The sequence below is a fragment of the Bos grunniens genome, chromosome 19 (genome assembly GCF_055505025.1).
Source record: "Bos grunniens cultivar Pamir isolate PY7600 chromosome 19, Bosgru_T2T1.0, whole genome shotgun sequence".
In the NCBI taxonomy this organism is placed as follows: domain Eukaryota; kingdom Metazoa; phylum Chordata; class Mammalia; order Artiodactyla; family Bovidae; genus Bos; species Bos grunniens.
Window position 1 is genome coordinate 45,015,410 of NC_141183.1, and position 23,684 is coordinate 45,039,093.

At 55.0% G+C, this 23,684-nt stretch overlaps 1 protein-coding gene across 1 annotated transcript; it reads left to right on the forward strand.

The window, feature by feature from the left end:
- Nucleotides 1-426: 426 nt before the first annotated feature.
- On the forward strand, nucleotides 427-22,501 carry LOC147352498 (uncharacterized). Its single transcript, XM_086361030.1, has 5 exons — nucleotides 427-589; nucleotides 1,137-1,237; nucleotides 1,635-2,447; nucleotides 18,483-18,573; nucleotides 20,667-22,501. Exons 1-3 carry the CDS (start codon nucleotides 427-429, stop codon nucleotides 2,439-2,441), a joined length of 1,071 nt encoding a protein of 356 aa, XP_086217156.1. The 3' UTR covers nucleotides 2,442-2,447; nucleotides 18,483-18,573; nucleotides 20,667-22,501.
- Nucleotides 22,502-23,684: the final 1,183 nt, after the last annotated feature.

A 23,684-nucleotide genomic window follows, 5' to 3' on the forward strand; every position in this document is an offset into this window, starting at 1 on the left:
TATCTTATCTTTTCTTTTGTGAGCCATGTCCTGACGCTGCACAAGTTTGCAGAATTTCCTTTCTTGTCCAGCTTTGATTCCATTGATGGGATTAGGCGCCCCCCACAGCCATGTCCTTTGATGTGGTCAGGGGGTAGCAGGGAGATTTCAAGCTCTGGGAGCAAATCTTAATCTTCTGCGGGTTTCTCTGGGATCAGCGCTGGGGTAAACCCATTACATCCCTGCCCTTTCATCCCCCCAGGACACCGGCTCCTCCAGACTCCTCGAGTCTCAGAGATCCAAAGGGTCTGTCAGATTTAGAGAGAGCAATAAAAGAGGAAGAGAAAGCAGAGCACGAACCTCAGATCCCCGCCAGCACCCGCAGCATCACCAGCAATGTCAGGGCATCTTCCTCTTTCTTCCCTTTTAATCCTGGGCTCTCACAAAATGGGGATTACAGAGGCTTGGGGCCAGCGGCTGGCCATGCCCCCAGCACTGGGCACCTCTGCCGGGCCTGGCCGCCATCTGCCCTCCATCCTCTCAGATCCGCTTTCCTGGATGCACCTGCTTCTGCACATCTGTCTGTACTGTGCTGGGATCTCCATGTCAGGTTGGGGGCGAGTTGGCTAATTGAGCAGATAAAGCACTCAGCCCCCACCACAGTGAAGTTTTAAGGCATGATTTGGATTGGTGAGGCCAGGAAAGAGAAGACAGGACCATAGCCAGTATCTATCCCAGGCCACAAGCAGGTATGTCTCATTATTTAAATTAAACCTGACTCCAAGGCTCTCTCTGAAGAGAGGCGGGGAAATTCAACCTCAGTCATTACTTAGATTTACCCATCACTCCCTCTGCCATGGGCTTCCCAGGTGGCTCAGTGGGAAGATTCTGCTTGCCAATGCAGGAGACTCGAGTTTGATCCTCTGAAAGAGGAAATGACAACCCACCCCAGTGTTCTTGCCTGGGGAAATCCCACGGACAGGGGACATGGGGTGGCAAAGAGTTGCACAGGACTGAGTGACTGAGCTCTCGTCCTCTGCCTGGTCCCTGGAGTCCCGGCCGTCTTGAGGATGGGGATCTTGGTGAAGGCCTAGGGATGCTCCAGACTAGTCTCAGATGAGGCAGGCGGTTGCTCCCCCACGTCCTGGTGCCCCCAGAGATGAGAGTGAGGCAGCAGGTCCTCACCAGTGGGGATTCCACTGAACTCCAACCCCTCTCCAGCCTTGGGAAAGTTCTCCCTCGGCCTCGAGGCCTTTCGGTATGTCCTTACTCCCTCCCTCCCTCCCTCCCCACTAAAGACCTCGGGTTTTCCTTTAGGACAGCACCGCTAGGAAGAGAGCCGGTGGTCAGGTCCCTGGAAGGGGGGCGTGGAAAATTAACATTTCAAAAACAGTGCTGCAGGGTACAGTGCTTGGCGTCTTACATTTAGTATCTCCTTGATTTGCCCAGGCTTCCCTGGTGGCTCAGACAGTAATGCGCGAGCCCAGGGTTCGATCCCTGAGTGGGAAGATCCCCTGGAGAAGGAAATGGCAATCAACTCCAGCACTCTTGCCTGGAAAATCCCATGGACGGAAGAGCCTGGTAGGCTACAGTCCATGGGGTCGCAAAGAGTCGGACACGACTGAGCGACTTCACTTTCACTTTGATTTGCCCAGGAGAAGGGCCTGGCCCGCCCTGAGGCTCCCGGTGGGGAGGTTAAGGCGGGCGGGGGACGCGGCCCGGGAGCGGAGCGGCCGGCAGGGGGCTCTCGGCGCCGGCCTTCGAGGGAGGAAGCTCTGGCAGCGGCCTCCGACCGGTCAGAGGAGGAAAAGGGAAAATTACTGGAGCTCGGGGGCGGGAAGCGCTGCGTGCCTGGGAGGAAGGCACTGGAGACTGTCGAGTCTGGCAGCCCGCGGCCGGACTCGATCCCCGGGGCTGCGCGGACGGCCAGGGCAAGGGGCGCCAGTGCCGGCCCGACCCCGCCCGGTGTCCTCCTGCCGGTGCTGCCGGCTGGAGCGGACTCGGCGGCCCGGGGCGGGGGCGGTGGCGCCGAGGGGCGGGCGGAGGGCGGGCCGGGGCGGGGCGCGTCCTCCAGGCTCCGGGAGGCGGTGCGGGCGGGCGCTGGCCGCGTCCGCCCGCCTGGAGCCGTGGGGCGCGCAGCCTTCCTGATGTGTCACCAGCACGTGGAGCCAGCTCGGGCCGCGCCGCTAGCGGGAGGAACTCCCCCAACTTTCGAAGGGTCTCGCCGCTCCGCTCCTCTCCCCGCGGCGCCTGGCTCGCGCTCCTTGGGGAGGCGGCGGCGGCGGCCCCCAGGTCTCAGGCGGGTCGAGCGAGGCCCCGGCCCCCGGCCCGGCTTGCGCGGGGCCCCGGAACGTCGGGGTGCCGGGCCCGACTGGCGGATGCGCCCCCGGACCCCCGGATGCAGCGTGGGGCACGGCCTGCGGTGCGAGCGGCCCGGCCGGCCTTGCGCCCGGCGGATCTGAGCGCAGGTAACCCAGGCGGCGCAGCGCTGGGCCTCGCGGGCGCGGCGTGGGATCTTGGCGAAGTTTCTCTGCATGGAACTCTTGCGCTCGGCTGGCGGTGGAGGATGGGGAAAGGCTAGGTCCCCGCGCCTCCCCCGCCCCAGCCCTGTCTTTCGGCCTGCGCCCTGGCGGCCCGGACGCCGCTGCGCGCTGGGCGTCGTGTAACCCTTCGAGGGCTGGTCTCGGGGCCGGCTGGTGGAGGTCAGGCGAGCAGGATGCTGCCTTTGGGGGATGCCGCTTGGGGAAAACCCAGAGCCTCAGCCGAGACAAGCGCGTGGAAAGCGGGCGGCCGGATCCAGCCCCAGGAAGCCCGTCGGGGGCCTGCGCGACGTCCCTAATCCGAGACGCGTGGGAGCTGAGAGCTGGGTCTTTGCGGGCGAGATGAAGGTGTCGGTTCAACTGGCCTACAAAGTCCCAGTCCTCGGCCCCCAGGACCGACGGCTCCTCCTCGCCCCTCGCCGTTTTCTCCCGGGCGGACGCGAGCTCGGCTCCCAAGGCGGGGCGGGGAGCCGGGCCGGGCCGCACCTCGCGGGTCCACACCGGAGACGCGGTGGCGGGGCGCGCTCGCCGCGGGCTCTGTGTGGAAGGTTCGAGGGATCCCTGCGCTTGGCAGGAGCGGTGGGAACGCACTCGGAGGTTCGAGTTGGTCCCTGTGGGCGGCTGGTGTCCTCCGGGTGGAGCCGGATCCTGGCCGCGGCCGACCTGGAGGGAAGGGAGAGACGGCGCCCCGCTTTCTCTCCGGCCGAGCCGATTCGCCTACGGGGCCCTGCCCTGCTGCGCTTTCCGGAGCCTCCACCTTGAGCTTGAGGGTGGTGAGGACCGCGCGAGGACTAGAGTTGCCCCGGGAATACGGGCCGGGATGTGGAGGTTTAGCCCCTCTCCCTGAGCTCCACTACCATTTCTTTAAAGATGCATTTTTGTGGGTGTGTTCTTAATGGCCAGCCTTTTGTTCCCTGACCTAGGCAACATTGTGCTGACCCTCGGCACCCCCCACCCCCCCCCCCGCCCCCAGTCCTCTTAAAGTTTTCTGCTGAAATTCCCATCTTAAATTGTTTATCCAATAACTTTGTTTCTACCTCCTCCTGCAAAAGAAAAACCCCAGTAACCCCTGAAATCTCGGCGTCTGCCTGGTGTTGGAACTTTCTGTTTATTTTTATTTGTTTGTATTGTGTTTGGGCTGTCTTGGCAGTGGGGACCTCGGGAAAACATTTGGGAACATGCCGGGAGGTGACCTGAACCCTGCGAAGGGCCAATTGACAAAATAGGACTCTTTGGGCTCCTTTCTTCCCGGCTTTGTAAAACAGGATAGATGTCTGGAAGCAGGGAGGAGGGAGAAACCCGCCCTGCCAGGTTGGCCCACCTCTCTCAAGGATGTGGAAGGTTCTTCCAGAATCTTCTCTGACTAATGTGGGCCCTTGTAGAGGAGACCTCGCAGGACTCCTGCCACATCTGTGTCCCTGTTCCAGTGGCCGTGAGGGGGCCTGAATGGAGGGGACACCTTGGGCTGTGGGGCCATCCAGGCAGGGTTGGGCCCGTGCGTGAGCCCAGGAGTGGGCAAAGCCTGGGAGCGGGCAGAGCCCGGAACTGCTGTTGACCAGCATTTTTTCCGTGTGAGCTTTGTCCTGCCAACTGTAACCCGTGGACCGTGCAAAGCCAGAACTGTGGGAGAAAAGAGTTTCCTTAGGGCCACGCGTCTAAACGTACAGACGTACTCAGTTTTGAGGGAAACTGTCGGGAGGGGACTGGTGGCGACTTCAGCTGGAGTCGTTGTTTGTTGTTATTTAGTCACTAAGTTGTGTTCGACTCTTTGGGACCCCATGGACTGTAGCCTGCCAGGCTCCTCTGTCCATGGAATTCTCCAGGCAAGAATGCTGGAGCGGGTTGCCAGTTCCTTCTCTGGGGATCTTCCCGACCAGGGATCGCACCCAGGTCTCCTGCAATGCAGGCGGGTTCTTTAACACTGAGCCTCCTGGGAAGCTCTCAGCTGGAGGGTTTTCCCTAATTAAAGAAAAGGGTCTAGACCGTTCGGAGTACTGAGTCAGGCTGGAAAAACAGAGTTATCTCCCTTTGAACTCATGCCTCTCCCCTCCCTGGGGATCAGTATCTTAAATGAAGTGGAAATCTCTAGAATATTGCGTGGTCATAAAACACCCGCAGGACTGGTCTGGAGCAATGAGATGAGGAAAAGCTTTGCAACCACCCTGGAGGTGACAGGCGCGGAGGATGAGGGGCATAAATCTCTGGGAATAAGGGATTGCCCAGGTAGCCGGCAATTTTCTCTTTAAGTCTGTGCCCCCTTCTTGTGGGCTGCTCAGAGTTACGGGGATTTTTAGGAATCGCCTCGGGCTTCATTTCTTGGGGGGCAGGGGAGTGAGTGATTTGGTTTTTCCTTGGGTTTTTTTTTTTTCCTTTGCAAGATGTGATTGAATCAGTCCAGCCTTGGGCTGGACTGGCCTGGCCTCCAGCAGCCCAAGTATGCTGCGATTTAGGCCGTTGTGTTTAGGAATTGAGAGCTTTCTGATTTCCCGCCCCTTTTGAATTCTCAAAGTTTTCTGATGCTGAAGCCTCCTTCCACCCCACCCCCACCCTGATCCATCCCTCTAAGCTGGATAGCTAGAAACTTGGTGGGGGAAGTGGCTTAAATAGAGAGCTTGTTTGCCCTGGAGCTGCCTTCAGGAAGCAAGGTGGGAAGCGGTTGGGAGGGGAAGATTTTAGCCAGACCCCCAGGGAGACCCAGGGAAGATTCTGTGAAATCCCCCTGCCTACTGGAAGGAAACGTGCATTCCCTTGATTCTTAAGTAAATTGCAACCTGGTGAATAATTAACCTCCCCCATTTAGTTTTTTTTTTTTTTTTAAGAAAAATAATATCCCAGCCTGTGAAAAGATGAGAGATCAATTTTTTTCCAGCTCAGTTAAATGGACAAAGGAGCGTTGGGAGAGGCCGACCCTCTCACCTCCTTCCCAAAGGGCTAGCGAGCAACTCTGATAGTTGAAATTCTGATAGTTGAAAATCCCTCCAGGGTTTCTCTGGTGGCAGTTGTAGAGACAGCCTCTGAGCTGCCTCCCCAGGTCTCCTTCAGTTCCTCTGACCAAAGCCAAGCTGTCAGACAGCAGTGGTCAGGATCCTGGCACCCTCCCCCACCGCCCCCCCCCCCACCAACTTTCTGTAGCGACAGCTTGGCCTTCATTCCTGCACGGAGTTGATTCTGCTGTCAGGCCGGTTTGTGGCTCTTCATGGGCTGGTAAATATTTGGCCTGTCTCTGTTCTTTCACACAGAAGGACAGCGCTCCCGATCCGGGTCTGTGCATGGATGTCCCAGCTGTTAGAAGCAGGGATCCACTGGGGGTCCATGAAGGCTTTTCTCGAAGCAGCCCAGTGTGAGGGCCACAAAGGCAGATTTGGGGTCCAGATATGCTAGAGTTGGGCTTCCCTGGTGGCTCAGACGGTAAAGAATCTGCCTGCAATGTGGCAGACCTGGGTTCAATCCCTGGGGTGGGAAGATCCCCTGGAGGAGGGCATGGCAACCCCCTCCAGTATTCTTGCCTGGAGAATCCCCATGGACAGAGGAGCCTGGCGGCGGAGAGTTGGAGTCCTCCTAACTGCTGCTTGCCAGCTGGGTAGCCTTTGGCAAGTAACTTCTCTGTGCCCATTTCTTCTGTTGTACACGAGGGTTCTGAGACCTCCCTTGTAACACTGTGATGAGGCTTATGTGAAAAGTGCAGGCAGAGTGCCTGGCACATACCAGTAGACCTTTGAGAGTCCCTCTTATTTTGAATAAGCCCATGGCTTTGGGCAAGTCACTTAACCCACTGGGAACAGCAGCTTTGTAATCCTAAAGCGGGGTGATATCTGGGACCCCTTCCCATCGGAGCCTGTTATCCATCAACCACATGCCAGGGCCTGGGCCAGGCTGGGGAGACAACAGTGGGTAAGATAGTCATGGCCCCTCCTGCCCACTCCTGTCTGTACCCCAGCTCTGAGAGCAGATGAGGGGTATGGTGTGTCCTCTTATTATAGCTGAGGCTGCAACTCTGAGGCGCAAGACTCCCCCAGGATCTCACAACTGCCTTTGGTGCTGAGGGAGCAGAAGCCCAGCCTTCTAGGTGCAATAGAGCCTCCTGGGTGGGAGCCAGCCCCCAGTGAGCTGTCAACAGGGAGGTGGGTGGGTCTGCTTCCTTAAAGGAACCCTGGGTGTGCAGAAGTGGCCACCTCACACATCTACTCTGCCATGCGTCCAGCCTGAAAGGTCCCAAGAAGGCCCCCAGGAAAGGCGAATTGCCACAACTGCTCTTGGCCTGCTCACTCACTGACCATCTTGGCCATCTTGACCAACTTGGCCAGCCTGATGCACTCTAGTGGGACTAGTCGAATAGGGTGCAGAATCGAGGGGTTGGGGGAGGGGAAGGAAATACTTTGATATTCCAAAAAGTGCTGCAGAGTAATCAGCATGGGAAGTTAAAACATCAGGATTTCCTTGGACTTCCTTATGCTTTTTTATGGCCTTGTTGTTTCAGTCGCTTTGTGACCCCGTGGACTGTAGCCCACCAGGCTCCTCTGTCCATGGGATTTCCCAGACAAGAGTACTGGAGTGGGTTGCCATTTCCTTCTCCAGGGGATCTTCCCCACCCAGGGATCAAACCCACTCTCTCTTGCATTGGCAGGCAGATTCTTTACCGCTGAGCCACCAGGAAAAGCCCTTTTTATGGCTTTGTGGTGTTTTTATTCTGCATTTCAAACTGGAGGTTGAAGTAGACCCTAATCCCTCCAGCCCAGGGCAGTGGGCAGGGTTTGCGGGGACACCAGGCAGGTGACTTCTCACCCACTGAGCGCTCCCTCCCACCGCCCCCTCCTCCCCTCTGGCAGGCTCTGGGGAATTTTGAAATTGCCCTGGAGCCAGACCCCTTGTGTTGGCTGCCTAGGAGGACTGGGGAAGGAGGTGCTATGTGGAAAGAACCATTGCCTGATTTTAATCTCAGTTCTGCCACTCTGGGTCTGAGATCCCCCTTTCTCTGTCAAGTGGGGTCTGCACCGAATACAGCGCATACCCTGTGTAGCCTAAACAACCTAAGGTCTGTAGCCCAGAGGCAGCCTGCCCGGAGGTGCAGAGAAGGGCATGGGGCTGGGACCCTGGGAGGGTTAGGAGCAAAACTGAGATGTGCAGCTGGGAAATTTGGATCAGTCTTTGAGGATTTTGTGGTTCATTCTCATGAAATGAGCTTCCTTTCACTGGATTTCTGCCCTGGGGTGTGTGGGGCTCAAGGAGAAACGCTGGCTTCTCCTCCTCGGTGACTGAGGCTTAAGTTTGGGTCTTTCAGTGCTCTATCTCCATGTCCACCATGAGGCAGACCTCCTCCCCCAACCCTTCTGAAAATGAGTCAATTGCAGCGCTGCCTACATGCTGACAGCACCTGGTTTTGCAGGAGGCTGAAGGCAGGCATTGGGGAAAGGGCGATAGCTTGCAGGCTCTCCCCTGGGCTAGCTGGGTGACCTTGGACCCGTGACTTGCCTTCCTGGGACTGTTTCCCCATCAGTGATGATACATGTCCGCTCTGTAGTCCAATACAGGGGTCACATGAGGAGGCCTGGGTGAAACGCCAGGCTCGTGGCGGGGGACTGGTGGGGGGGGCGGTGGGGGGGAGTCCCAGTGGCTGCTCTTAAGTGACTCTATAGCTCACCCCAGGATCTATGGGGCCAGCGAAGGAAACTCAGGGAAGTATACCCTGGGCCTGGCAAGCCTCCTTGCCGCTTTGTTGTCTGGGGAGAAAACACTGCAAGAAAAGCCATGTGGGGGTGGGGTGGGGGTTCCCGTTTCTTCGCAGAGATAGGCCTGGTATACCCTAAGAGGGGAGGGTGGGGCGCGAAGTCGCAGATTGTTCCACTTGTGAGTTCATTTGATCACTTGTAAGTGAGAGCGTTTGAGTAAACTCCTGGAGTTGGTGATGGACAGGGAGGCCTGGCGTGCTACAGTCCATGGGGTTGCAAAGAGCCGGACATGACTGAGCAACTGAACTGAAGTGAGAGCGTCAGGATACTGTTCTCGAGAATCCTTTCCTAGGGAGCTTGCTGTTGTAAGCTTAAGAACATGGGGGGAAGAAAAGTGTCTTTGCTCCTGGAACCAAGAGGGCGATTCAACAGATACTTGGAACCAGGACTTGCGTATAAGCAAAATGTTGGTCTCCAACTTGCCTGGCCAGACCCCTGTGTATCTGGGAAAAGTCAACCAGCCCACTTGCTCCCAGCTGGCCAGTGTGGAGGCTTCCTCCCGCCCTGGGCTGAGCCTCGGTCCGTCTAGCCCTGCCTCTCCTCCTGTGTCTGGGGATAGCAGGCGATCGCTTTGTCGCCCAGGTCTGGGTGCATGTGAACCTCGGCCAAATCGCTGAATGTTAAAACATCTGGCAAAATATCACATTTCCACAATGGGCCTTTTCTGTAGAGCTGGGGATAGAGTGGGCAGTGTCCGGACGCTGGGAAATTACTTAAGCTTTGACAGTGGGAAGGAGCAGGGTCTAGGATCCTGACTGAACCGAAGGGTGAGGATGGAGCGGGGAGGAGGATGCGCCTTCAAAAAGAAGTAGGGCCCCAAGAGCCAGCTCCCCCTGTTTCCAGAGCCGGTGGGGGAAGGGGGCTGCGGCCAGCCTGCCTTGGCATCCTCCCTTCTGGCGTCCTCTCGGTGGATTTTGTTGTAATGAGACAAGTCCTGACAAATATCCCGTCGCCCTTTGGGCTGGAGAGCTGTAAGGCGTCCTGCCTGGAAACCCAGCCCCATTCACTGGGGAGCCATAATTAGGCAAGAGAACAGTTCACCGGCCCTTGATTCAATAAAGACCCTTTTATGATGTTGGTTTTTCCCAGAAAAATAATACTACTTCGCCCCGTTTATTGCATTTAGATGTGTAATCGTATTAGGGCTCAGCAGCCCCGGGGACCGAAGTTCCGTAGTTGGGGTTTTCACCAAAGGCTGTTAACCCCGTCTTCAGAGGCAGTGACCTTGGGAGAAAAAAAAAAAAGACAAGGACGGAACATTTTTGAAGATTTCTCTCTCTCTCGGCATTTCAAGGACGTTTTCTGCCGTCTGGGTGAGAGGCGACCCAGGGAAGAAAACTAGAAAGTGAAACTAACTCTCCTGGCTAGTGTCCCTGCAGGCCGCGGCCCTGCACGGCCCCTCCCTTGTCGTTGACCAGATCTGTCAGTCAGATGGATGGCACGTGCCCGGCAGAGGGCTGGAGGAAATGTCAGCGAGGATGCCGGTGGCTCGGCACCAGGAGTCGTGGTGCCCCAGCACGTCCCCACTGAGACGCCGGCAGGGCGGCAGGCACTGGGGTTTGTGCAGGTGGCCGGCCTGGGCCTCCCCCAGGCCCCGCCCTGTTGGGGTGGCCAGCCCCGACTAAATATAGTCCTGGAGGGCGAGGCGGCTCTCGGTTGGTTGGACGGGTTTGCTTGCCCCGCCCCTGATCACCGCCACCTTCCAGATTCTTGCCTACCGGGGCTCTCACCTGCTGGTCCCTTCCCCCGGCAAGCATCTCCTCTGACCTTCTTCCCCCAGGCCTTGTGTGAAGCAGGCTAAGAACTTCGGCTCATCAGTCCTGGAGTAAAACCCCCCTCCTAGAAACCTGCCCAGTGCCGGGGTGTTGGTACAGATCACCAGTGGTGTCCAGCACCTCTTTCCCAATTTGCGGTTGGTTTAGAAATCTCAGGCGATGAGGAAATTTATGGGAGTCATTCGTGGGCGTGCTCTTATTAAGAAATAGGGTAGGACCTTTCATTAAAACCCTGTTGCCTTAAAAAGGGGGATATCCATTTAATTCCAGGACATCTGATGGGAATTGTCACCGAAATCTCTTTTCAGATAGCACCCTTTAATGCAGAAGAACTGCATTATCTATTTATAGATACTAAAATGCATACTATATTCTTTCATTGTCAGGATTTGAGGTGTGTGCGATTTTTTTATTCAATCTTAAGCTTTAGATACTTTATTTTGGGGGAAAAGTGCTTTTATATATATATATATATATATATATATATATATATATATATATATATATATAAATAAAATTGTTTTTTGATTCCACACCCCCCACACAGGAGTATAATTAGAACGTCTGAAACCAGATTATCCAATTAGTAGTTGTTATTTAGATGCTAAGTCGTGTCCGACTCTTTGTGACCCTATGGACTACAGCATCCAGGCTCCCCTGTCCTCCACTATCTCCCAGCGTTTGCTCAAATTCATGTCCAGTAAATTGGTGATGCTAGCCAGCAGTCTCATCTGTATCCAATTAGTACATTTTTCTAATTAACTGTTAGGAATTTGTGATGAGATAAATTATTTTAGATTTCCAATGAAACTTTGGCCACAAGGGGTACATGAGGGGAAAGATCGTGGGTTTTCAGTTTTGGCTACCACCTACTCACCTACTCCCCACAGAATACCTAATTTGCCTGCTGTTAGGCAGCAACAGTGACCAGGAAACAGTTTTATTTTCCTTGTCCCAAGTAGAGTTGGAAACATTTCTCGTCTATGATGGCTTCTCTCTGCTCCGGACAGTGAAGCAGGCAGATGGTGGGGTTTAAATACTACTTTTGTACATTTTTCAGCAGTAACATTGGTAGCTGTCCTTTGGACAAAAAAACAAATTTGTGATGATCTGCATTCATTCAGTTTGTGTCTTCTTTGTGCCTTGTATGTGCTTCCTGTGCCAGGAGGCTTGGCGAGGAGAGGGGGCAGCCTGCAGGGGTGGGGACCTCTGACCAAGACCAAGGAATGGAGTCGTTTCACATTTGGTAACAGTGCCCGGTGCAAGCCCCAAATCCTTTATCCGAAATTCTAGACTCTGAAAACCAAAAGTTGTTTTTATAACAAATTTCATGGGAATTCTTGACCCAAACTGACTTGAGTCTAGATTTTCCCGGGGAGCATGAATCTTCATGGCTTTCCCTGCAGAGACATTCCTTCGTGTGATTTCAGGGGGTGGAGGGTGCTGCTCTGCTGGTGTGTTGCTCAGCATGTGGCCTGTGCACCATGTTATCTAAGACCTGAAAACTTCTGCAGTGAAAACTCCTGCAGCATGTCAGGCCAGAAGGTTTGGGGTAAGAAGATGCAGTCCTGGAGCAGGAGCATGCGCCTGACAAAGGCAGCTGGACCCAAGGCCTGCAGAGCCCTCTCCCCCCAGACCTTGAACTCCACGAAGGCTCACCAGGTTTTGCTCACTGTTACATCCTCGCTGCCCAGCTGGGCGCCTGGAGCCTCCTAGGTGCGGAGTGAATGCTGGTCAGCAGTTAAGTGTTGGCCAGCTTTGTTTGGGAAAGCCAAATAGTAAATATTTTAGGCTCTGGGGGCCATGGGGCCTCTGTTGCAACTCTCTTGTCTTTCATTTCCTAGAATCCATGATACAAAGTGCTGAAGATGCTTTATACAAAAAAAGATATTCGCTATGCTTATTATTTATAACAGTGGCCGTTTAGAAATAACATGAAGGAAACAGTAAGATGCATCACGGTGAATCCTCCCCGTGGGATATTTGTGTGTGTGTGCTCAGTCGTGTCTGACTCTTTGTGACTCCATGGACCGTAGCCCGCCAGGTTGCTCTGTCCCCAGGATTCTGTAGGCAAGAATACTAGAGTGGGTTGCCATCTCCTCCTCCAGGGGATCTTCCCGACCCAGGGATTGAACCCACGTCTCCTGTGTCTGCTGCATTGCAGGTGGGTTCTTGACCACTTGAGCCATCACCATGTAAATGAATGAGTACCTGTGTTCTGATAAAATGGTGACCGTTGTGGGTCTGGCCTGAGGGTCCACAGTTGGCTGATTCCTATGAGGAGGATATACACACCCTAAGCCTAGACGTCTCCCCATCTCTTAGCCCTACTGTCTACAGGCCTGGTCAGTTTGTTGCCCTGCCCCAGTGCCATCTCCGGTAAAGAGGTACAGGCAGTGCCCACCCCCTGGTGTCTGCTTCTCCCGTGTTCAGGAAACATGGCTGAAAGGGAGGTGCCGCGCTCCCTGGACCAGCCTGGTTCAAGGGAGTGGGTGTTCATGTGGATGACTGCATTTGGGCTCCAGTCCAGCCTTGCCAAGGGGCACTCGCACCTCCACCCGCCAATGAGTGTTTTGGGGGCTGAGCTAACTTCAGGGTACAGGGGCCATCATCATCAGGCCAGGCAGGGCTGGCATTCGTGGGGCGTGGGGGAGGGGACGCTGAGGGGGTGAGAGAGAGTGTTTAGGAGGCATTCTCAGCCAGAGAATTTCTGGCAGAGAGATGAGCGACCGTAAACCCAGGAGCTCAGGTCTCCTGGCTGTGTTCATCGTAGCCCAGGAGTGGCCAGCAAGGGTGGATGGGCCAGCGGCTCCAAGAAGGCTTTCCACCGCAGCGCAGGCCCAAATCCAGCAGAGACAGCTGACTCTCACCCCCATGGCAGGCTGACCTGGGGGCAGGGGGGTGGGTGGCTGGAAGGAGGGCAGCACTTTTTACAGAGCCCACACCTCTAAGCTGAGGGCCCCTATGCCCAGCTTCTCCAGGCCCGCCCCTGCCGCCAGCCCTGGCCGTGCCCAGCAGCTCCTTCAGGACATTCTGCCACCTCCGCTCGACCACCTCCTTCCCGAGTCCGGGTGGGACTTTCTCAAGCAAACTGCAAACAAGGGCTGGCACCTCTGGTTGGCTTTTCTTTTCCTTCCATTATGGTTTTGTGATTTGCTGGCAATTTTCAGGTGGAGCGCCTGTACTCAGCAGCTCCCTCGGAAGCCTTGATGGCTTTTCAGCCCCCAGCAGAAGGGTGTAGCGCCCCCCGACCCCAGTCAGCAGCGTGAGTTCAACTCAGTGTGAGGGCTGAAAGGAACCAGACTGGGGGCTGGTGTGTTTGGTGATGTCAGAGCCAAGCCCGGGGAGGTCCCCGTCACGCACTAGCATGGTGTGGGGGATCCTCTGGCCGCTGTCCAGGGCACCCCTATCCCCCAACCTCACTGTGTTATTGAGCATCTCGGCCAGGCACTGCCTGTACCGTGGTGGTAAGGCAGCCCAGAGCGGTGCTTCTCAAACTTGGGTGACCCTGTGAACCACACCAGGAGACTGTTAGCAATGCAGACTCCAGGGCCCTTTGGTTGAGCTCTGGGGCCCGAGAGTCAGCATTGTTAATAAGCACAAGGGATTGTGATGTGGTGGTTCCGGGTTGGTGCTGAGCGGGGCGGGGGTGGGGGAATAGGCAAAGCCGTGTGATGTGTGTGGAGTCGGGGAGCATGGAGAAAGAAGACGAGGCTCTAACTGGGGGTGGTGGGGCTGGGGTCAGGAAAGGTGAGCTGAGCCTTGAAGCACAAAGCAGGCATGGTAGTGATTGCTGACTCTGGAAATCTTGATGCTGGGCACAGCTCGAAGCCTTTATAGGCACTGACTCATTTAATCCTTCCAGCAACCCCATGAAATAGGTAGTTACACTGATTTTTTTTTTTAAGTATTTATTTGGCTGCACCAAGTCTTAGGTGCAGCATGTGGGATCTTTTGTTGCAGTGCACAGGATCTAGTTCCCTGACCAGGGATCGAACCGAGGCCCCCTGCATTAGGGGCACAGAGTCTTAGCCACCAGGGCGGTCTCTCGTTACCCTGATCTTGGAGCACAGAAGGGTTTAGAAGCTTGCCTGAGCTTCTCGGTTGCTAAGTGGTGAGCTGACCCTCTTTGTCCTCCTTGTCTGTTCTTCTGCACTGGGGCCGCGGCATACAGACCGTGGGACCCCCTCACACCACGGCTGTGCAGACTGAAGGCTAGGGCTTCTTCGGATGTGGTCATGTTGCTGAGGGATTCAGGAGGTTTGGATCCTAGTGTGCAGAGACGGTTTGGCTTTTTAAAAAAATTTTTATTTCGTTTAAAATTTTTTTTTGGCGGTGCTGGGTCTTCATTGCTACGCGGGGACTCCTCTCCAGTGCTGGTGCTCGGGTTTCTCATCGTGGTGGCTTCTTTTGACACGGAGCTTGGGCTCTAGGGTGCACAGGCTTCGGCAGTAGCGGCTCCTGGGCTTTAGGCGTAGGCTCAATGGTTGTGGCACGTGGGCTTAGTTGCTCTGCAGCGTGTGGGCTCTTCCTGGATCAAGGACTGAACCTGTGTCCTCTGCATCGGCAGGCGGATTCTTTTTCACTGAGCCACCAGGGAAGCCCGACAGTTTGGCCTTTGCTGGTGGAGTATATGCATGATGGCCTTGGTTAGGGCCAAAAGTCGTAGCGAGGTAACAGCTGCTATAATGTAGCTTTGAGAGGCAGCTGGGATTTGGCACAGGTGTTCTCCCTTTGAATGAGGCAGGACCCTGGCGTGTGGGAAGACGGTGCAGAGCTCACGGGGCAGTGAGGCCTGTGCCCCCACACCCCATCTCCACCTGCCCCTCCGAGAGGGAGGAATTCTCCACCGCCCAAGTCCTCAGAGTCTCCCAGGGAGTCTGGCCCAGCTCTAGGGGTCTGAGGGCAAGGGGGAAGCTGCTTGGACAGGGGAAGACAGTATGTTGGGAGCCGGCCCAAACCTTTGTATGCTATTCTTCCTTCAGTCTTCACATCACCCTGCAAAGGAAGCCACTTGTTCTGTTTACCCACGCGCAAGCCAAGGCACACAGACTCTAAGCAACTTAGACGCCACCACACAGCAAGTAAGCGGGTAGTAGAGCCTGGTCTGTTTCCTGTGGGACGTACTTTACAGCAGGGTCCGCCTTATTCAGAGAGGCCACATGTCCTGCTGCACCCTCAGTGGGGCTGGTGACCGGGGGCCCCTGAGGAGTGGGTGCAGTGCCCGGGTGGGTGGGTAGGGCAGGCTCCCAGTGGCCAGCTGAGCCCAGCTCTGGATGGGATGGCCTAGCTTCAGGGGATGCGTTACCGGCTGACCGGTGGCATTCTGAGGATGCCAAAGGTCTGGGGTCTATGGGAGTGGTCAGCTGGGGTCTTCCTAGTCTAGGGCCCTAATGCTGGGAGCTGAGCCTCTGCTGTTCTGACAGAGGCCAGGTGAGCCCTCCCTCGGGTCTTCTGGCTTTGCCTAGGTCTTGGGACCCCCTCGTCCACTTGGGATTCTGCCAGGACTCTAGCCTACGGCTCCCTGTGGACAGAAGGCATTGGGTTCCAAGTTGGCTCTGGGTGGACCAAGGGCTGGTCTCTCCTGGGAGCGCCTGGGGCGTGGGGCAGTGAAGCCAGCCACTGTCCAGGCTGAGAACTGTGCCACCGTGGAGACCCTGCAGCCACCCCACCTGCCGCAGAACTTCCTGTGGGCTGGGAGGGGTGGGCCAGTGTCGGGGAGGGGTCACTGTTTCTACCTTGGTTCACCTGGGTCAGCTGGCTGACTCCTTCCTCACCTGGAGAGTGCTCGAGGACAGCAAGAAAAATGAGGGACTTTCAGGGGCAGCTGTGTTTTCTGACTCAGTCATAATGCCCCTAAAAATCCTTATTGTTCTTGCAGTGTGCATCAGGCGGCGGCCCCAGCCCAGCCCTTGCCCACCTGGCCCCTCTGGGATGGGGAGAACTACCTGGGGTTCAGCTGGCGTGCCCTCCCACGTTTTCCTGAAATGAGACTGTAGGGGGATTTGCTGATGAGTTAATGTTTTGTTAGTTGATGCATTGATTGGCATGTACTTTTATAATTTCTTTTTTGGTGGAGGATGGGGTAGGCTGGGCACTGAGACACTCGCGCACAGATCGGAGCCCAGGAGAATGCAAGGTCTCCCTGGTTTGTGCGCAGTGAGGGGTCCCTAGAACTTAGCTGCACATTACAGCCTGAGGAAGGGGAGCTTCAAGGGCAGGTGTACCCAGGGCTAGGTCATGTCCTACTCTTGATGACCCCATGGACTGTAGCCTGCCCAGTTCCTTTGTCCATGGTTTTTCAGGCAGGAATACTGGAGTGGGTTGCCATTTCCTTCTCCAGGGGATCGTCCCGACCCAGGGATTGAACCTGCGTCTCCCACATCGGCAGGCAGATTCTTTACCACTGAGCCACCTGGGAAACCCCATTTAGGGGCACTGTGTTTTAAAACGGGAGGAGCCTCTGTGCACCGCTGAGCTGGCCGTTTTGCAAATCTGCCTGCAGTGGACCGAGGTCTTCCCGCAGCTGTTGCCCCTAGAGCCTGCTTTCTCTTGGGCGGGTGGTCTCTACCCTGTCTCACTTCCTGGGTCTCCACCTTGCCCAGCAGGTGCCTCAACCAGTTATTTTGGACGTTTTGGGTAGAACTGGGGTTCCTGGGGGATGGTCAAGCAGAAATACAAGTTGGTGACATGTCTACCAGAACACAAGAACGCCATTCAACAAAGATGTCACTAAACGCCACAGCCACACAATCATCCGCTGAGGCTGGGCAGGTGGCCAGCCCACAGATGGACAGACAGGGAGGTGGCAGGGCAGTAAGCAGGGCTGAGCCTGCTCCCAGGGGCGCCCCCCCGGGGTCTCACTGGCCTCCCAGGTCAGTCGAGGAATTCATCCTTAAGGTATTGCTCAGGCTCCCTCCCCAGGTGCCGACTCGCACGTTCCACTCGCTGCATGTGGACTCTGGCCGCCAGGATCCTCCTTCCTCCTGGCCAGCCCCAGCTGCCCACTCCTCCTCGGGCTTCTGTGATCCCAGCTGTCTCCATCCCAGCCCCGGAGACAATTTTTAAGGAGCTTCAACATTCTTCTGTCCAGGGGAAGGGACGGCTCCAAGGTAAAGGTTAACGTTGGGGGGGGGTGGGTAATGTTTATTACTTCTTGGCGAGAGGTGGGCGGGCCTCTCGTGAAATGTGATTCTCACATCTCAGGTGGACACAGGGCCACAGAACACATCCCATCCTCTTCATAGCTAACCATTTGCTAACGTCCACTCAGCTGTCCCTCCCTTCTGTCCCCACAAACCTCCTGTTCCAGAGTGTTTTCTTCATTCTTTATCCCAAAACATCTGGAAAAAAAAAAAAAAGTCCACTTTTAAAAAAGACTACATAAGAAATAAAACATTATTGGTTTTCCCTCAATCATATAAGAACTGCTTTCCAAGTGCAGAGAGCATTTCAAAAATGCAGAAGGATGAAAGAGGCTTATAGGTGCCCATACCTAGAGATCATGTCATCTGATAGATTCTTCCAGGGTTTCTTTTCTCTTTGCATGTACGTGTGTGTGTGCAAAGTTGCTTCGGTAGTGACTCCGACTCTTTGTGACCTTATGGACTGCAGCCCACCAAGCTCCTCTGTCCATGGGATTCTCCGGGCAAGAATACTGGAGCGGGTTGCCATGCCCTCCTCCAGGGGATCTTCCTGACCCCGGCACTGAACTCACATCTCTTAGGTCTCCTGCGTTGGCAGGTGGGTTCTTTACCTCTAGTGCCACCTGTACAGCCTTCACTCAGTTAGCAGGAGTGGGGCTTCTGAAAGGGAGAGGGCCCGTAATTCATTTGCGTGATGGCCTTGGGCCCATCGGGAGGCAGAAAGTCTCTGATTTTCTTTCTGCCAAGTGGGCCGGGGACTGAAGTTTGCCTCTGGCCAGGAAGTTTGTTGGAGGGTGCTGGGGCGGCACTGGGTTTCCCTCTGTAAACAGAGACTGGGGAGGGTTCCTGGCCCGTCTAGTGGTTAGGACTCTGTGCTTCCTCTGAGAGGGCACAGGTTTGATCCCTGGTTAGGGAATTAAGATCCTGCAAGCCAAACAACAAACAAAAATGTGGGCTGTGTCCCAGTTGAGTTCTAAGTAAAGCTGCTGCACCACTTCCCGACTCCGGTCACACAGAAGAATCACTTAACGTTTAAAAAATGTCAGCACCACCTCCTACGCCAAGACCAGTTGGATCTGAATTGCTGGGTGTTGGGAGGGACCTAGGCCCTGGTATCTTTGTTTTCCTTCTGTTCCTCAGGTGATTCTGTTAAGTGTCCAGAGAACTACTAGCCAGCTCCACACTTACAAGTCAGCGATTTCCTCCAGCCCTTCCTTCAGGACCTGACGGAGGAGACGGGGCCGTTTGCTGCTGACAGCCTTTCACTTCCAGGATGTTCTCAGCTGCTCACTGTCACTTTTGATCCTCACTTTACAGACGGAGGACCGAGGCTCAGGAGACTCCCCAGAGGACACACAGCAAGGATGCGGCCAAGCTGGGGTATAGACATGCAGTTTCTGACTCCAAGGCCAGTGCTTTCTGTAATTGCTATTTATAGTAAGCATATGTCGTTAGACCCAGATGTGGTCATCACAGCCTCCTGAGGTGGGTGGGTAAACGCCACTGTCTCACGGAGAAGGTGTCTGCCCCCTGGGGAGACGGGGTGGTTGGCCCCTACTCCCCCAAATGCCGAGTGTGTACGTGGCCAGCTTAGATCCACAGTCTGCCCCCATCAGCCTGCATGCTGCCGAGGATCCCAGTTCTGAGCAGGGCAGGGTTTAACCCTATTTGCAGACCTCGCAAAAGGCATGGCCCAGGTCTCACAGCTGGGGGGTGGCGGAGGCCCACCGGTCCCTGCTCCTTGCCGGCGGGCTGACACAGAGCCTGTGTGGGGTTTGCTCATGGGGCCCTGCTCTGAGCTGGCGGCCCTCGGGGTCAGGATGCCTGCTGGGGGTGCCTCCCTGCCCCTCCCTTGTTCCTGCAGAGCTGGACTCCCGGAGCCTGGCCTGAGAGCTGCCTGGGCAAGCTGCCAGTGCAGGGAAGTAGCGGGCAGGCGCAGTGTTGGCTCCAGGAAGTGTCTCTGTTCCTGGGCCGGTCTGCAGGACTGGAGGGCCTGGACATAACAGCAGAGATGAGAGCTGAGGGCTAAGCACGCCTCCCGCCAGCCCCCCCAGGCTCAGCTGCTCCGGGCCGGGGCCGTGCCTTCCCTTGCTGGGCCTGGGCTCTCTCCTCCGTCTGGCTCCCGCCCTGCTCCCCACCGGCTCTGTGCTGCCAAGTACACGCTCTTGGCGGCAACGACATCCATTTAACCTGCTTCCCAGAAGACAGCATGGTTACGCGGGCCGGCTCAGCCAGCACCATGGTGGGAGATGGGGAGGGGGCCCCCTCAGCTTGGTCTTCTCTTGCCCATATTTCTTAGGGATCTGGGTGTGTGTCGGGGGGGTGGCCCTAAGCAACCTTGCTTACCTGGATCAGAAGTAACCTCAGCTCAACTGGAAGCCTTGAGCAGCCACACTAAAGACAGAACTTTGAGATCCTGGAGTTGGTGGGTGTTTGTATTAGGGGCAATCATTTAGCCTGAGGCTGAGGGTAAAGCTAGCTTCCCTAAGTAGCTCAGTTGGTAAAGAATCCACCTGCAATGCAGGAGACCCCGGTTCAATTCTTGGGCCGGGAAGATCCCCTGGAGAAGGGACAGGCTACCCACTCCAGTCTTCTTGGGCTTCCCTAGTGGCTCAGTTGGTAAAGAATCCGCCTGCATTGCAGGAGACCTGGGTGCGATCCCTGGGTTGGGAAGATCCCCTGGAAAAGGGAACAGCTACCCACTCCAGTGTTCTGGCCTAGAGAATTCCATGGACTGTATAGTCCATGGGGTTGCAAAGAGTCAGACATGACTAAGTGACTTTCACTTGGGTAAAGCTGCCTCCCCTGAGCCTGTTGCTGCGTTTGTTTTTTTTTTAATGTTTATTTTTTTGGCTGCATTCTATCCCTGACAAGGGATCAAACCTGGGCTCCCTACTTTGGGAACCCAGAGTCATAGCCACTTCACTACCAGGGAAGGCCCACCGTGTTCCTTTAATAGCCATAATAGAACGCTGGAGGACTACTCTCTAGGCATATTCTGAACGCACAAGTTGTGGTTCCTTCTCCCCTCCCCAGATACTTCACTGGGGAACCTGGGGAGGTGTCAGCGTGGAGAGCGTGTTCATTTCACGCCAGCTGTGCTGTGCTGCTCAGGAAGCGAGTGTAGGTCTTCAGGCATTGCATAGTGTCTTCTGTTTGTGATCTCTACAAAGATGACCTTTCCTGCAATCTCCTCTCTGGCCCTCCTGCCCTGGCCAGACCCTGTTAGGATGGTGGTTCTGAACCGAGAAGCTGGCCCCTTTGCGCCTCTTGTCTGGCCCTCGAGGCCCAGGGAGGCATCCTCCCCCTCATTGGGGTTCATCCTACAAGTCCAGATGCCTTCAGCTCCAGGGCCTCCCTCTGGGCCAGAGCTCCTCCCTCCCCGCCAGCCTCCTTGGGGTGCAGATGGACGGCCCAGCACAGTCAGGAATAGCCCTCTGTTTGCCTTGGCTGGTGGGGAAGAGATTACTGCTCACTTTCTGTTTTGACTCTTATATTTAGCTAACACACCGAGCCTGTGCGATCGCAGAAAAGCAGCCTTGGGTCTTGAATGAGTCTGGGGCCCGTCCCTGATGGCCTGGCGCCTGTTGAGTGGAGGTGTCTGAAGTAGGCATGAGTGATAACACTGCCTTCTGGGTACATGGAGAGAGGTGAGGACCATCTGTCGATTTTCCTGACCCCAGGTCCTCTGCCCTTTCATGTTTTCCTGTGGGGGTTACTCCTCCCAACCCCTGAGGTTTACATGGGGCCAGCCCCATCCCCTGGCTTTAGAGGCTGGCATGTGTCCCAGCTGGAAACTGAGCTGCCCTCCTTGGGATTTCTGCAGCAGCCATGGGGAAAGAGGCATTCACTTTTCATGGGAGTTGCTGGGTTGACGGAACTTCTGGTGACCACTCTTGTTCTTCACTTGAGGACGAAGCCAACAAAAAGGAAAGAAGCAAGAGGTGGGAAAAGTATGCTGTCCAGATACCAGTAAGCCGCTGGACCCAGCCATGCCTGAAACTGACCATATCTCTGGACTAATCTGATTATATGAGCCAATGAATGCGTTTCATTTTTTCTAAAACTATCCTGAGCTGTGTTTCTGTCATAGAAAGGGTCCTAAGAAAACTATATTTTTCTTTGGTCTCATTAAAAAAAAATCAACCTTAAGGTATACTTTACATGCAGCCATTTTAAAATGTCCAGTTCATACGTTTTTTCAAATGTGTACACCCTTGTAACTACTGCCGCAGTCGAGCTGTAGAACATTTAAAGTTCCCCATTCCCCTTTATGGTGAGTTCTCCCGACCCCAACCAACCACTGACCTGCCTTTGTCCTAGAGATTTATTCAGTCTTCTCTTGGTTCAGGTCCCTGGAGGTTGAGGAGAGCATTTCCTCGATGCTCAGATTATGGATCAACCTGGGTCATTTCTCCTGGTCCAACTGTGCTGAAGCCAGATGCCCCTCAGTTTTGTGGTTCAATAGAGCCTTCCCTTCGTTTGAGCCAGCTCACCACAGAAGAGAGTCCTGGCTGATGCAGCTTATCCACCGCACCCTTCAGTAAGCTCCGCCCAAGAACCTCCAGGCAAAACCAACTAATGGTCAGTCCAGCTCACCTCCTGGGAGCCAGACACTAGCAAGTGCTTTACACGCGTTATCTCAAGTCTTCTCAGCAACCCTCGGGAGGTGCTGTTAGCCCCACTTCACTGGGCTGTGGGTGTGTTGCATACCTCTGCACCTCCTCTGTCCACCAGGTTCCTGACTTCTTGTCCCACAGCTGAAGCTGACCCCTCCCAGACCACATGCCAGGGTAAGGGGGCTGGATCCCGAATGGCCAAAGAGGCTGAAGAACTCAAGCCATACACGTGGAGGGAGTTCGTTTTCGGGACGAACTTTGAGCCGTAGCTTAAGCACCTTCGGCAGGAAAGAGCTCAGGAAGCCCTGTCGTCAGTAACCTAGCACACCTTTCAGATCTTGTGGTCACAAAATACCTTGCCTAACCTGCTGGTTCTTCCCACAGATCAAAGAAGTAGAAATGAAGAATAAGTAATTACCAGGTGACCAGATCTCTTCCCCAGCTTCCCCTTCAGTAATCTCATGAACAAATGGTGGGAACAAGATAGCATCTAACAAGAAAGATCACAAGAAGTTGACAAGCCTGCACACAGCTGGGGATCATGACACCTCTGACCCCCTCCATCCGTGATTAACTGAGCTGACTTCTCTTTTCCCCCTTAGAAACTTCCATGGCCACGCAGACTCTTCAGAGCTGGTTTTGGCGGAACACCTGAGTGCACCATCTCCCCAGACTGCCGGCATTCCGATTAAAAGGAACTTTGCTTTCTATCAACAACTGCTTCTTGGGTGTTGATTTCCAAGCAGCTGGACTGAGTTTGGAAACAGCAGATGAGACAGGAGGATAAATTCCTTCATCCTCCATCCCTTGGACCACTTGAGGCACATTTTCCAGATGGGGTTTGTTGTACAGTGGTTACACGTCACCTTGCTTTGCTTCCTGTTCTTCCCGACCTCCTTTCTCTTATCCCTCCCTCTAGCTGCCCTGGAATTCCACTTCCAAGTTAATGTATCAGCCCTTAATCCCTTGCCAGAGGGCCCACTCTTGAGGGAACTTAGCAGTCTGACGCCTGGGTCTGCACTTCATGGCCTCAGTGAATGCTGACCAAGAGGACAGATACACGATGGATCACGGCCATGGGGTTGGGGACTGAGGAGGGAATACGGATAGTGCCAAATTCACCATCAGAGGTACCAGTGATAAAGGTGTCCCCATCATCTCTCCTGTTCCATTCACTGGGTCTAATCAGTCAAATCCTGACTCCATGCTATAGGTCAGAGACTGTGGCATCCCCCACTAACCTGTGTCCAGTACGAAACAGTCCACACTCCTTATCCATCACTTGCAGGGTATGTGATGCTGGAAGGTGCTCAGCCTCTCTGAGCTGCCTTCCCCATCTGTACAGTGGGGATAAGACTGGGCTCACCACCTGGAACTGTGGAGATGCCTAATGGACACGAGGTTTGTGCTTAAAGCAGAGTACGGGGAGGGCATCGTGGAGGCTACCTGTCCAATAGTGATCCTGCTCTCTTTTGAGAAGCTCCCCTCCTTCCTTCTGTCCCTACTGGGTAAATAGGGCTGTCCCACCCCTACTGCCAGATCCAGGCCAATCCACACATCTCTACTGACCACAAGATTGGATCAGGCCTGGGCATGAGACCCAAGTCAGACCAGTCCCTGCCACAGTTCCCTGAAGTTTCTGGAACAGTGAAAGAGGTGTTTGCTCTTTGCTTTTAGCCTGGAGCTACCTGAGGCCATTTTTTATTATTTGGACATGTGAGAATGAACGTCAGTGCGGTGACGTCAGAAGACAGCAATGCCAAGAGATGGAGCAGGATGCAAACTTCTGGTGATGGCCTTGGAGCTCCCAGATCTACCATGCCAGCAGCTAGGGAACCCCTGGTATTTTTAGAAATTAAAACATAGGCAAAAATTTTCCATTTCAGTTGCCTAAGCCAGT